The sequence below is a fragment of the Leucopleurus acutus genome, assembly GCF_964270905.1.
Source record: "Leucopleurus acutus genome assembly, chromosome: 16".
In the NCBI taxonomy this organism is placed as follows: domain Eukaryota; kingdom Metazoa; phylum Chordata; class Mammalia; order Artiodactyla; family Delphinidae; genus Leucopleurus; species Leucopleurus acutus.
In genome coordinates, this window is record NC_139158.1 from 74,041,432 (window position 1) to 74,056,570 (window position 15,139).

At 43.6% G+C, this 15,139-nt stretch overlaps 1 protein-coding gene across 4 annotated transcripts in view; it reads left to right on the forward strand.

Moving 5' to 3' along the window:
* Positions 1 to 15,139, forward strand: part of EYA2 (EYA transcriptional coactivator and phosphatase 2) — a gene marked incomplete at both ends in the record, with an annotated part of 173,342 nt that overhangs the window by 20,439 nt on the left and 137,764 nt on the right. For all 4 annotated transcript variants that reach the window (XM_082856786.1, XM_082856787.1, XM_082856784.1 and 1 more), the window contains one exon: positions 7,223 to 7,339. In XM_082856786.1, coding sequence (XP_082712912.1) covers positions 7,223 to 7,339 — 117 coding nt within the window. The remainder of the gene's footprint in view (positions 1 to 7,222; positions 7,340 to 15,139) is intronic.

Here is a 15,139-nt window from a genome sequence, read left to right on the forward strand (position 1 = left end):
ATCTCTATAAAGGGTTTAACTCACAGGGCCTGGCCCAAGGGAAATGTTCAGTCAGTACAGCTGAAGCCAGGCTGCTACACACACACACCTGGAATGTCCACATCACTAAGTAACGACAGCTGGGATAAAAAACCCTTTCCCTTCACATACGCCTGTGCCTGAGCAAGCAGTGTTTGCTCACTGTCTGGACAAACCTTGCTGAATCTTGTTGGGAAACTTTTCTCCTTGGCAAATAGCATTATTACCTTTGTTTAAATAGCTGCAGGGAAATAATAACACAGTTGAGCAAACTAGAGGCAAGGAGGTCAGGAGTGTGGAGTATTTTTTTCTCAATTTATTATGCAACATTTAAGACATATGTAAAAGTGTAAAGAGTAGCACTACAAATACCCATGAGCTGACCATCCAACATGAAAAATAAAGGGAGGTTACCTCCCTTTCGCCCCTGGATTTGCTGTTTATCATTGCTCTGCATTACTTTACGAAGAATAGAGGTCGGCAGTCTTTTTCTGTAAAGAGCCTGATAATAAATATTTTTTGCTTTGCAGGCCATACAGTGTCTGTCAGAAAGATTCAGGTCTGCCCTGTATCTTGAAAGCAGCCACAGATAATACATAAACAAATGGGTGTACAGACATACCTTGTTTTATTGCACTTCGCGTTATTACACTTCACAGATACTGCGTTTTTTACAAATTGAAGGTTTGTGGCAACCCTGCTACGACAGCATTTGCTCACTTCGTGTCTCTGTGTCACATTTTGGCAATTTGGCAATATTTTGAACTTTTGCATTATTACTATATTTGTTATGGTGGTCTGTGATCAGTGGTCTTTGGTGTTACTATTGTGATTGTTTGGGGGCTCCATGAAATGTGCCCACGTAAGATGGCGAATTTAGTCAATAAATGTTGTGTACTGACTGCCCCACCAACCAGCCGTTTCCCCCATCTCTCTCCCTCTCCTCGGGCCTCCCTATTCCCTGACACACAACAATATGAAATTAGGCCAATTAATAACCCTACAATGGCCTCACAGTATTCAAGTGAAAAAAAAAGAGTCGTGCATATCTCACTTTAAAATGAAGAAGAAACGAAAAATGGTTAAGCTTAGTGAGGAAGGCATGTCAAAATCCAAGACAGGCTGAAAGCTGGGCCTCTGGTGCCAAACAGTTAGCCAGGTTGTGAATACAAAGGAAAAAGTTTTGAAGGACATTAAAAAGTGCTACTGCAGTGAACGCAGGAATGGTAAGAAAGTGAAACAGCCTTATTGCTGATAAGGAGAAAGGTTTAGTGGTCTGACTAGAAGATCAAAGCAGCCACAACATTCCCTTAAGCCAAAGACAAATCCAGCACAAGGCCCTAACTCTCGTCAATTCTCTGAAGGCTGAGAGAGGTGAGGAAGCTGTAGAAGAAAAGTTTAAAGCTAGCAGAGGTGGGTTCATGAGGTTTAAGGAAAGAAGCCAGCTTCATGACGTAAACGTGCAAGGCGAAGCAGCAAGTGCTGATGGAGAAGCTGCAGCAAGTTACCCAGAAGATCCAGCTAAGATAAGTCATAAAGGCGTCTACACTAGACGACAGATTATCAATGTAGATGGAGCCTTTGATTCGAAAATGCCATTTAGCAGAAAGTTTTTCGTGGCTGGCGACAGAAGAGGAAGTCAGAGAGATGCAAGTCATGGAAAGGACTTGATGGAACGTTACTGATTGGAAGATGGAGGGAGTGAGAAGGAATGAGGTGGAATCCAGGAGCCAAAAATGGTCCCCAGCTGACAGCCAGCAAGGATGAAGGGATTTCAAATCTGCAGATACAGGAACTGGATTTTTCCAAGAATCTGAATGAGCCTGGAAATGGATGCTTCCCCAGAGCTCCCACATAAGAGCCCAGTTTGCCCAAAACCTTGATTTCTGCCTCGTGAGACTCTAAGCATGGAACCCAGTTGAGCCCACCCAGACTTCTGACCTACAGGATTGTGAGTGAAAAAATGAGTTTTGTTTTCAGCCACTACGTTTGTGGCAGTTCGTTCTGCAACTGTGGAATATGAATTCAAGGCACATTCAAAACAGCCTGGAGGGAAATGTGGAAGGCACACACCTATCCTTGTAGAGATATTTTAATGTTCACAAGATGCTCTGTATCAGGTTTAAGAACTCATTCCCTTTTCCATATGATCACATTTACTACTACTCTTTCCTAACTTCCAACCCTCTTTTTGATTCTATTAAGAACTCCTCTCCTACTTAGCTCTGTCTCCTGGCCTGATCCACCAATCTCAATCTCCGTCAACCCTCTGGTGAGATTTATAGCTCACTAGGATCTGGTCCTATCCTTTCTCCTCCCTTTTTTGACCCTACCCATCCATCTGTCTCGCTTGTTTATTTTTCTGTTTTGTTTTGTTTTTTTCTGTGCCATAGCTCTGTTGAATAAAAGGGAATGCTAAGTTAATTTTGATCCTTTTCCGTAAGTTTCATTCCCTTTAGAAATAATTAATCTTGTACGCTGACAGTATATACAAAACAACTGTGGATGTTTAAAGAAAAGTGCAATGAAGGCTGGTATGTACTACTTTTACAAACAAGGAAGAACTTTTTAGTTTAAAATAAATGTCTCAGTGATAGATATGTACAGTTAAATGTCTCAGTGATAGATATGTACAGTTAAGATATTCAATAAGAAAATATTCCAAATGCTTCAGAATTTTCAAATAGGTATTTAGGATGCTCCGTGAAACACACATCCTTATCATTCTTTATGTCTGTGCTATTTATTTCCATTGTTTTTTTTAATTGACGCAGATATCATACTTTGAAAATGTTTCTGAGTAGGAAAGAAATTGTAATTAAAACAAAGGAAACACTAATTTACCACATACCTGGAAAAAAAAAATGCCATTTAGAACTTTCATAGCTAGAGAGGAGAAGTCAATGCCTGGCTTTAAAGCTTCAAAGGACAGTCTGACTCTCTTGTTAGGGGCTAATGCAGCTGATGACTTTAAGTTGAAGCCAGTGTTCATTTACTATCCTGAAAAGCCTAGGGCCCTTAAGAATTATGCTAAATCTACTCTGCCTGTGCTCTATAAATGGAACAACAAAGCCTGAATGAGAATACATCCATTTACAGCATGGTTTACTGAATATTTTAAGCCCACTGTTGAGACCTAGCTCTCAGAAAAAAAGATCCCTTTCAAGATATTACTGCTCATTGGTCATGCACCTGGTCACCCCAGAGCTAAGATGGAGATGTACAATGAGACGAATGTTGTTTTTATGCCTGCTAACACAGCGTCCACTCTGCAGCCCATGGATCAGGCGTAATTTCAACTCTCAAATCTTATTATTCAGGAACACATTTTGTAAGGCTGTTGTTGGTTTAGATAGTGATTCCTCTGATGGATCTGGGCAAAGTGAATTGAAAACCTTCAGGAAAGCATTCACCAGTCTAGATGGTGATTCATGGGAAGAGGTCAAAATGTCAACATTAATAGCAGTTTGGAAGAAGTTGATTCCAACACTAATGGATGACTTTGAGAAGTTCAAGACTTCCGTGAAGGAAATGAAGTAACTGCAGATGTGGCAGAAATAGCAAGAGAACCAGAATTCGAAGTGGAGTCTTTGAAGACGGGACTAAATTTCTGCAAACTCATGATAAAACTGGATGAGGAGTTGCTTCTTATGGATGAGCAAATAAAGTGGTTTCTTGAGATGGAATCTATTCCTGGTGAAGATGCTGTGAAGACTATAGAAATGACAACAAAGGATTTAGAATATTACACAAATTCAGTTGCTAATTTACAGTATAGTGTAAACATAATTGTTACATGCACTAGGAAACCAGAAAATCCTTGTGACTTGCTTCATTGCAATATTTGATTTATAGTGGTGGTCTGGAACTGAACCCATAATATCTCTGAGGCATGCCTGTATCTGTGTTTCAATAAAACTTTATCTACAAAAACAGGTAGCAGATCACCTTCGGCCCATGGGCCAGAGTTAGCTGACCCCAGGTGTAGAGTATTATTTTGCATGTTTGTGAAATGAATGGATGAATGCCCAGTGCATCTCTGTGGCTGACAACCTCTTTGAAATGCACATGCTCCCTTCTGTACTCCCATGAGCTGAAGACAGTGGAACCTGTAGGTAGTTCTTAAGCATCGTTGGAGGCCTTGTTCTCTTTGCTGTAAAGATATTCATGAGAAATGCTTAGAGGGCAGGAGAGCTGATGCCACCAGCCTGTCCTCAGACCAGACCGTCACCAGATTTCCTTTGAACTGAATCTCTTAGAGCAGTGCTTCTCACCTGGAGGTAAAAGACCAGTTTTGGGCTTTTTGCTTTTTTTTTTTTTTTTTTTTTTTTTTTTTTTTTTTTTTGCGGTATGCGGGCCTCTCACTGTTGTGGCCTCTCCCGTTGCGGAGCACAGGCTCCGGATGCGCAGGCTCAGCGGCCGCAGCTCACGGGCCCAGCCGCTCCGCGGCACGTGGGATCTTCCCAGACCGGGGCACGAACCCGTGTCCCCTGCATCGGCAGGCGGACTCTCAACCACTGCGCCACCAGGGAAGCCCGGGCTTTTTGCTTTTTAATTTCTAATTCATCATGGACTGACTCTTTGGTAAAATGCGAGAAAAATAATGAATAGAAAAATGAAAATTTTAAAAAACTCATACAAAATAGAAGCCTAGGGATATGACCTTAGATGCCATAGCAAGTTCAAGTTGCTATGAAAGTTTCTAAATACTTACTTCTCAGTTTCTGTGCTTTCTCATCATGAGCTGGTGACTGGTTCATGGACCAAATATGGGCAACCCTGATTTACAGAACTAAGCCTTTTGTGTGCCTCCACCATATTCTCTCCCCCTTTCTCATGGGTTAGAATTTTATGATCCATCCACTTCAGCAAACAGAAGGAGAGGTGAAATTTTTTCATTTGTTTTCTTCCATATTCATTCATTCGACAGATATTTATTGAGCACCTGCTGTGCGCCTGGCACTGAGCCAGGTGTGGGGACGCCACAGTGGACAAGCCCAGCCCAGCCCCCACCCTCCTGGAGCTCTCAGCCTAAGGAAAGAACAGATGTTAAGCCCATGAACTGTGATGAGAGCCATAGAAAAAATGGGTGCTCTGGAGGGAGTAATCAGGGGGCTGACTCAGGTCATGGAAGGCCTTTCTGGGGGAGCACCATTTAAGCTGAGAAATCAAGGATGAGAAGGCATTAGCCCGATAAAGAAGGGGGTGGAGGGAAGTGCATTCCAGGGCAGAGAGAAGAGCATGTGCAAAGGCCCTGAGTCTAAAGACATATTCTTGCAGTTTTGTCTGTGTCTGTCTAGTTAAAAATGAAAAATGTATGTACCCTCTGACTTAGCAATTCCTCTTCTTGTATCCATCCTAGACAAACATTCTAATGTTGTCCATTCTATCTTGGATTGTGATAGAAAAAAAAAAAATTGGAATCGACCTAGAATCCATCATCAGGAGACTGGCTGAATGAGCAGTGATATTCCTTACTTTGAATTTCCGTTCAGACACTAAAATGAGTGAAGTGACTGAGAACACGGCTTGAGCAGAGGGAGGAGGGAGCCTGGAGAAGGCAGAGGTCAGAGGGGTGAGCAGAGCCCACGTAGGAACACGTCACCCAAGGAGTTTAGATTTGACTCTAGTTGCACCAGGAGACAGACTGTACTGAATACACCGTTAACCATCCCTGGCAGATGAAGCAAAAGAAGGTGCCGTATAAATATAGCTTGTTGCTGTCGTCACTGTCATCACTGAAATTGAGCACCGTCTAGTGCAGAAAATCCTTTCACACCCATTATTGAGAGGTATCAAGAGAAGGAAAAGAAAACCTAGACTTCAGAGTTACCTGCTGATTACAAGATGCTGATCGAGTGACCTGGCTTTCTGAACCTCAGTCTCCACATCTTTAAAATAGGGAAAGTAATATCGCCTATTTCATGGGATTGTTGTGAAGATGAAAGAGGTGTGTGTTTCTAAGTACCTCACCCACAGCTTTATATGTTCATTCTTTCCCCTTCTTTTCATCTCCCAACAATCCTGCCGGTGGGGGTCAGCATCTTATTTCATAAGGGAGGGGACTTCCAGGCTGGGGTTGAAGGAGAAACTGTCCAGGTCACCAAGTAATGAAGCAAACCATCCCGGACGCCAGCACAGACCACTTGACTCAAAATCCGTCATTTTTACCTCGCTAAGCATTCTCTTTATTTATGGGGGTGAATGGGTGAGAAGGAGGGAAACCATAGCTACAAAACCATCCCCAGAACTAGCAGAGTTCTTTTTAAAAATTTCAAATTTAAATAGTATTGAAATACTATCGTACACCCATAAGACAAAGGTAAGCAAAGTTGATTATATTTTCAATAAAAATACAATGTATGGGCTACTGGCGGGTCAGCCTCCTCCCTCAATACAATTCCTTCTCCAGCCAGTGGCTCATGGAATTGGTGCCTGTGCCTTGGGGAAGCATGTCAGAGTTTGGCTGAAACAGAAGGCAGATTTGTAAGTGTGGCCTTTGGATAAGCAGGTCCACCCATGAGAAGAGTGGGGAGTGTGTCTTAGGGTGAAGGGGCATCATCTTTACAGAGGAGAGGTGGTTCATGTAATACCTTCACCCCAAATCCTGATGTACTTTTAAGCCATACATGGAGCTAGTCCTTGGAGTAAGGGGTTGTAAACTCACTACCCTCAGGGCCAGGCAGGAAGCCTGAAGCTGACTGCGTGTGCAAAACATGAGACTCTCTTAGCCTGCCTTTCCCTTTCGCACTTTTGCACATGTCCTAGGACGAAAAAACACCAAAAAAACTGCAATGAAAAAATAGTACCTTAAAACTAGCCTCCATGTCTCAGAGACAATATGGGCTCCATGGTGACCTGGGAAACACACAAATCGGGAGCTACGGGGGCAGCCTGTCATCACACGGAAACACAGGGATGAGGTTTCTAGGTCATCCTGTTGCTCAAGAGAAGCCATAAGTCTAGATTTTTTGGAGAAATCTCCTGATTTTTAAACAAAAACAACCAATTTCAGATTTTCCTTTAAAATACGCAGGCCAAGCAAGACACGTGTGTAGGCTAAGTTCAGCTCACAAACCACCAGTTTGCAACCAGTCTGGAAGCTGATAAAACCACGTGCTGTCTTGACGCAGTAGCTCTTCTGCGGGTGACAAGGAAGCATCCTAATTATGTGTGCCTGGTGATTCTCTCTCCTCCTTCCAAGGCATCAAGACAGAAGACAGCTTGAACCATTCCCCTGGCCAGAGTGGATTCCTCGGCTATGGCTCCAGCTTCAGCACCGCCCCCACTGGACAGAGCCCGTACACCTACCAGATGCACGGTGAGTGTGGCGCTGCGGCCCCTCCCTGCCGTCTCTAAGGCGCTGCCTGAGCTGGGTGTCCAGTCGTTCATTCGTTCATTTAGCAGTTTTACTGAGAACCTACTGTGTGCCAGGATCTATCTCAAGTACTAGAGTTGCAGTGGTGGACAGAGGAGATACGACTTCTGCCCTCATGGCAATTACAGGGCTGGAGGGAGAGACTGACAATCAACAGGGCAGCAAATAAGAGGTGTTGAACGCGATGAAGCAAATAAAAGTGGTGTTCGGATAGAGAGTGACGAATAGTTGAGGGGTCAGGAGAGGTGGGAGAGGTAACTTTAGATAGAGTCATCGGGGAAGGCTCTTTGAAGACGTGACATTGGACAGAGACCCAAAGTATGAGGCAGAACCAGCCATGTGCAGACCTATGGGAAGAGCATTCCAGGCAGAGGGAACAGCCCTTGCAAAAGCTGTATGGAAGGAAGTGTCTTAATGTGTTCGAGGCACAGAATAGGAGCCAGTGGGGCGGAAGCAGGGTCAGGGGCATGTGAGAGGAGAGAGCCTTGGGGAGAGAGCAGGACCGAATCATGCAGGGCCTTGAGGACTGAGGGAAGGTGTTGGCTTTGATTTTAACTGTGATGGGACAGGCAAGTCCATTGTAGGCTCAGAGAAATGCCTGGTGTTGGGAATACTGGACAGTAGGTAAAGGAGCTATTATTCCAGGCAGGAAGTTCTGGGCTCTGCATCCCCACTGGGTAGCCTTAGAAAGGGAAGAAGCTCCAGTGTGTGACTCCCACCCCGCATACCCTAAGAAACCGGCCTGCTGGGTTCTCCTGTGCCCACCTGCACTCTGTTACCATCCAAAGGCCCCTTCTCTTCTCTGGTGCCCCATGGGGAGCATGTTGGAGCTGATGCATGGAGCAGAGGGCTGGTGGCAGTAATTTGTGGGATCCTCACCCTGGTATTTTTTTTCTTCATGAAAGCTGGTAAAAATGACCACCAACAGTCTAAAAAGTAATATGCAAAATGCAAAACCGAAAGAGCAATGACAAGGAGGTGGGCTAATACATGATGCTACTTTTCTTTAAAAAAAACAAATTGCAGGTATTGCGGCTTCGTCTTTTTAATTAAGGAAACAATTTAAATGGATGTCAAGGGCAGCCTTTCAGGAAAAGCATTGTGAAGAGACAGCAAGTGATCTTAGGGGTACGTAAAAGAAAGGGGGTGATGAGCATTAACGCCCAGACCTTGGAATAGTTTCCATGTAAAGATCTGCAACGGAGTTTGTTGATGACACCATCAGCTAACATTGACCAAGCACTCACCACGTGCCACAAGAGGTGGCTAATCATCTCATACAACCTTCATGACACTCCAAAGTGTTGGTTCTGGCATAATTCCCATTTTATAGGAGGAGAAACGTCATAGAGGGAGGGAATGCCTGACCTGCCCAGCGTCAGGGCAAGGAGCTTAGATTTTATTGCAAGTGCAGTGGGAAACAGGTTGCATCAAGTCTCTTGGGGGTCTGGTGAATTCCCAAAGCCAATCCTCGCTCAAAGCCTGCTCTTCGCCATGGTACCTCCTGCCTCCTCTGCTTCGGCTGTCATCTCTGTCTCCCCGGGCGGTCTTTCTGAGTCCCACTGAAGGGAATAAGCTGCTGTGACCCCTCTTCAAATGGAGAGTGAATTATGACACAATCCTGATCATAAAGGCTTGTGAAGACAGTGAACTTGAACTTGCATTTGGGTCAGTCTCAACCAATTTTTTTCAGCTCTTTTTATAGAAATGGAACTGACTGCCTCAGGGCTTCTAAGGAGACAGACAATGATCAATTAAGTAAATCGATCCTTACAGATTGTGCTAAATCGCGTGAAGGACCAAAACAGGGTGGTGTGATGGGCCATGATGAAAGGAGTGGTGATGGACGCTACCCGGGTGGTTAGGGAGACCTGAGTGAGGGAAAGAAGCCAGCCTGTGAGTAGCTGGAGACTGGACAGCCCAGGCAGAGGGCCCAGCAAGGGCAGATGCCTGGAGGCAGGAAAAGGCTCGCAGTGTTGAAAGAGTCCAAAGGAGTCTCATGAATCTGGGTGTAGAGAGTAGGGGAGATGAGACTGGAAAGTGAAGCAGGAGACCTCCCTGGACTGGGTCATAGAGAATTTGTTATTTCTCCTCTGGTCCTTACAGCAGCCATAGGAGGTGGGCCGCATCAGCTCTGCTTTACACATGATGAACGTGAGGCTCAGAGAGGGGAAGTGACTTACCCAAGGATCCCAGGGCCAATAAGTGTTGAGAGTTGGGATTCAGAGTAGAATTCCAGAGGCTATGCTGTTTCCTCCAAGCGCTATTTCCCATACTCCTTCAGGACTCCAGATACCGCCCTAGCTCTGCATATACACCATTCCCCTTGATCTTCCCAGTAGCCCTGTGACATAGGTTCTGTAATTATCCCCATCTTACAGGTGGAAAAACTGAGGCACAACGTGGTAAAGTAGCTTGCCCAAGGTCACATGGCTGTGGCAATGGGATTTGAAGCCAGGTGGTTCCACTCCAGAGCCCAGGCACGTAACCCCAACACCACCCTGCCCTCCACACTCTCACAGATCCATCTAGAAGATGATCCTCCGTGGATGAGCCCTGGCCTAGACCCCACGACCCGCCTCCATCCCCATCAGCCCCTCACAAATGGAAAAACATCTGCTGCTCTGTTCCCACCCTACCACGGGAATAGTCCAGGTTATTTTCTTATCGTCTTCATGGCCCAAATGCCAGCTGGACTTTGTCCCAATTAACTGCCTTCAGTCTAATGCTAATGGCCATAAACTGCTCTTGAGACAGCCCAGGCGTTTTGCAAGCCTGACATATTCCTCCTTAAGTATTTTTTTTTCAAACACAAACATATAGAAGGCTCACACACCATGCCCATGTGCTTCCTATTAACTTCTTTTTTCAAGTTGTTCCAGAGGAGAAATAAACTCTCCAACTACTCTCTGTGCATTTCAGAATGGAAGACATTGGTTGAGCTTAGTTTTTTGGACAAAGAAGGGAATGAAGAAGGAGATTGAGACTGAATTTTAGGCCTGAAAGTATCGACTTGGCGTAAAACTGGTCCATGTTCAGAAGCCGAGCTGAGTCCTTTTCCTTTCTAAGAATTAAAATCATCATTTTATAGAAGCAAAAAGAACCTGAGTAGAGAGAGACCACTCCATCGTTTACAGATGTGTAAACTGAGGCACCGCAGCAGAGTGGCTTGTGTAAGGTCCCAGATCAAGCATTAAGTAAGCTGGGATACCTCTCCCTAGGTCCTCTACCTGATCTCAGAAACTTCCAAACATCTCAGCAGAGCCATCTTGCCCTCTACCCCTGCCACAAGGCCCTGGTTGGAGATCTGTATCTGCTTAGATAGCATTGCCCCCCACCTAATGTGCAGGAAACGTAGGAGAGAGAAATCCATGGCGCTCCTTTAGCTTTTTCATGGTTGTTTATTTTCTTTTTTTAAGTTCACCCGGAGTTTTTGTAGCTGAAATGTATTTCTTATGGGTTTGATTTTTGTTGTTTTTCCTTTGGCTTCTCCTGCTAAAACACTGCTGTTCACGGAAGTGACTACAAAGATTAAAAAGAGAAGAAAACATCTTGAAAGTGTGGTGTAAGAACTTGCTGGTGCCCCAGAGGGGTTAAGAGCCCTGGACCCGGTTGCAGTTAGGCTGTGTTCCAAGGCATGACCTGGGTGAGGCGCTTGGCTTCTCCAGGCCTCACTCTCCTCACCTGTGGAACTAGCTTCATAGCAAGAGAGATGACCCCATGGGGCTGTTGGAGGACTAGATGGAACGGCCATGGGCACATCCGATGAAGTCCATCAAGGCTGGGTGTACTTTTTATTATGTCTTGCATTGCTTCTGTAACACGAGAGTTAAAAGCAGTAACTCTGAAGTCAGGCTGAGTTCACTTCCCAGTTGTGCAATCCATGTACCAGCTTGTGACTTTGAGCTGAGTTACCTCCTAGTACCTCGGTCTCTTCCCCTGTAAAATGGGAATACGAGTAGTACCTATGCGTGGGGTGCCGTGATAATTAAATGAGTTAATGTGTGTGAAATATTTCGAACAGCACTGGCACAAACTAAGTGCTCTACAAATGTAAAATATTATTTTTATCCTAGTTTCAGATCTGAGGGTCTTATGTTTTTCCCAACTTCACTTCTCTTTCCTGAACTCTTAGTTTCAGGAAATAATTTTGGTAAGAGAAAAGAGGAATACCAATTTGAGGCTGTTGAGCCACCCACGTCAGCATCAACTCCCCTTCTGGTGAAATCTGCATTAAAGGGGGGCCTTAAAAACAGTGGAAGCGCCTTTTTCTATGGAAGTTACTTTTGTATTTACCAAAGGCAGGGGTTGTTAATACTGACCTCGGAACCCAACGTGAGCCATTCAGGAGCAACATGGAAACGTGTGATTCGAGGATGCGTAGGAAAACCAAAAGTCCAGTGGAAGGGTCTAAGCTAATGGTCTCAGCCCAAGACCTCTGAGGTCAGTTTGTGCTGGACTTGTGAAATCGAGCCCCGTTTCTGGTACCAGCAAGCTGTGCGACTTTGGACAAGTCACTGAACTTCCACGATCTGTGTTTCACAGCTCTAGCGCTCACAAATACTCACTGAAACATAAAGAGGTTGGGGAAGGTCATTGTCAAATACATCAAACACATTTGGTAAACAGTGTGTAGCATGAAGTTAGATGTCTTTGCTCCAGGACTTTTCAGAGCCTTTGCAGACTGATGTACCTTGTGACTCTCCAAGAGAATTCAGTAGTCAGTTTTCCCAGGTAGACTTGAACAGGGACCCTCTGCCCACACTAATGTTCTCTGCTCACTGGGAAGCCCTGGATGTAATGACCATTAGGCCCGTTCCTGTGTTAAAATTCTTTGATTCTGTAATTTTTTTAATGATGAACATGCATGTATTCCTTTTTTTTCCTGTATTTTAGTTAATTTATTTTTTGATGAGATTAATTCACATACCATAAAATTCATCCTTTTAAAGTGTAAAATTCAATGATTTCACTGTATTCACAAAGTTGTGCAACCATCACCACTATCTTAATCCCACAACATTTTCATCACCCCCAAAAGCAACTCCATGCCCATTAGCCATCATTCCCTAATTCCCTTCCTGCCAATGTATTTCCTTTTGTAATAAGAAAAAAAACATACACTTAAAATTACTGCTTTATATTAATTTTTGAGCAGGTTATGCATTTATCTACTTTAAACATCTACAGAAATCTCTATGCCACCCTCATCCAACAGCCATTCAGCTTCTAAATCCCCAATACTTAACCCACTGTACTAGGTTCTCTCGAACCCATCCAGAATTTCCTTCTGCAAATATAAGCAGTCATGAACACCGTCTATTATATTTCATTGTTCTGTGACAAGAACTAACTCATATGTGATTCATAAACAAGGAAATGATGTCAGTATGACTCCAAAGGTATCTTGGTTCATTTGTTTTAAGATTTTCTCCTTATCACTGGTTTTAAGCAATTTAATTTTCGTGGGTCTTGGTGTAGAGTCTTCGTGCTTCTAGTGCTTTGTGTTCATTGAGCTTCTTAGATCTGTGAGTTTATAGTTTTTATCAAATTTAGAAAATTTTGGGCCATTATTCAAATATTTCCCCCCCACCCATGTCTTCAAGTTCACTAATCTTTTCTTCTGCAGTATCTGATCTGCTTGTTAATTACTCTCCAGTCATTTCTTTTTTCATCTTGTACATAGTTTTCATCTCTAGAAGTTTGATTTGGGTCTTTTTTTTTTTTTTTTTTTTTTTTTTTTACCTTCCATGTCTCTACTTAACATGTCCAATGTCTCCTCTGGCTCCTTGAACAGACAGAATACAGTACTGTTTTAATGTGCTTGTGTACTAATTTTGTCATCTGTGTCATTTTGAGGTTTCCATTGATTTTTCTCCTCATTATAAGTTATATTTTCCTGCTTCTTTGCATGTTTGATAAGTTTTGATTGGATGTCAGACCTGTGAATTTTGCCTTGCTGGGTGCTGGATAGCTTTGTATTCCTGTGAATATTCTTAAGCTTTGCTCCGAGATGCAGTTGTTACATAGAAGTAGATTGGGTCTTTCAAGTCTTGCTTTAAGCTTATTTCAGGGGAAGCAGAGCAGCATCTGGTCTAGAGCTGTCTCTGCCTAGCAGATTTTCCCAGCACTGAGGCACACCTTTCTGAGTATTCCTCCCAATGCCCCATGAATTATGAGGCTCTCCAGTCGGGCTGGTGGGAACAGGAACTATTCCCAATTCTGTTATGAGCTCTGAGGATTGTTCCTTCTAATCTTATCAAGTGGTTCTCTCCTGACCTTGACTGATTTCACAGGCATGTGCTAGTCAGTTCTCAAGTGAACTGTCACAGGGAACTCTCTGCAAATCTTCAGCGCACTCTCTCTGTGCAGCCCTCTCTTTTCTGGTACCCTGCTCTGCGAATTCTGACCACCTTGGCCTCTCTGGACTTGCAGCTCCATCTCCTCAATTCAGAGAGATCAGTGGGTACCACCTGGGTCCTCCTCCTTGGAAGCTCTCCACACTGGGATGGTCTTACAGTCACCACTTGTTTCCTCTCTCTCAAGGATCATTGTCTTTCACATCTGATGCCCAATGTCTTGGCAATCTAGTATTTAAACTATTTCCTGTTGGAGGGTAAATCCAGTCCCTGGGACTCAGTCTTGGCCAGAACTGGAGGTACTGCTGCATTGATTCGTTGGCATTTTTTCCCAGCACATAGGGTAACAGCAGCTGAATACAAAATACATAGCACAGGTAAAGGCAACAAGCCTTGTAGGAATACAGTTCAGTCTCTGGTGACCCATATTTTTCCTCTGACCTCAATTTGGCCATGTGCTCTGTTTTTGAAGAACTTATGTCGCAGCTTCCCCCAATCTTTGTGCATTTTGCCCTTGTTTCCATAGTTCAACACCTCTGTCATCTGTACACCCCCTTCCATCAAGATACGTTCACCTCCTTTTTAAGGGGAAGTGCTGTATTTAATGTGACACTTCTCTGTATAGTACTTATTTATTTTTTCACTGTGCTATTATTTTTATTGGGATTATTATTGCTTTTGTTAATGCTGTGGTTACTAAGTTGTATTGCTTTTGAGCAATCTGCCTCAACCCTGTTTTTTCCCATAGGCCCCACTATTTTAGTGCACAATTTTGTACAATGTATGGCCTCTCAGATTATAGCAAAAACACTTGTATATATTTTTGTTTTCATAGGTAACATACTATACACACTGTCTGCACTTTGCTTTCTTCAGTTAGCTATATACCTTGGGGAAGTTTCTAAGTCAGTCTATAGAAAGTGATTCCTCATTCTTTCCACAGATGCCTATTATTCCGTTGAATGATGTGCTGTAAATGATTTAACGAGTTCCTTATTGGGTGTTTCCAGTCTTTTGCAATTACCACCAATATGGCTATGAATATCCGTATATGTATATCATTTTGGTTTTCTGCAAGTATATCTGATGGGCAAGTTCCCAAAAGTGGAATTCAGGGTCAAGGAGAAAGTCCCTATTTAAATTTGGTAGATATCTCCAAGTTACCCTCCATAGGTATCCTAGCAATTTAAACTCCTACCAGCAGTGTCTGAGAGTACATGTTTTGCCAACCCAGTGTAATCTAACATTGGAGTTTTTGCCAGTCTGATACACAAGAAAAACAGTATCTCAGCGTGCTACTAATTTCTAGGTGTGTCGTACAGGGTTGAGCATCTTTTCAGATCTTTGACCACTTTGTGTTTCCTTTTCTGTGAACTAGGAGATT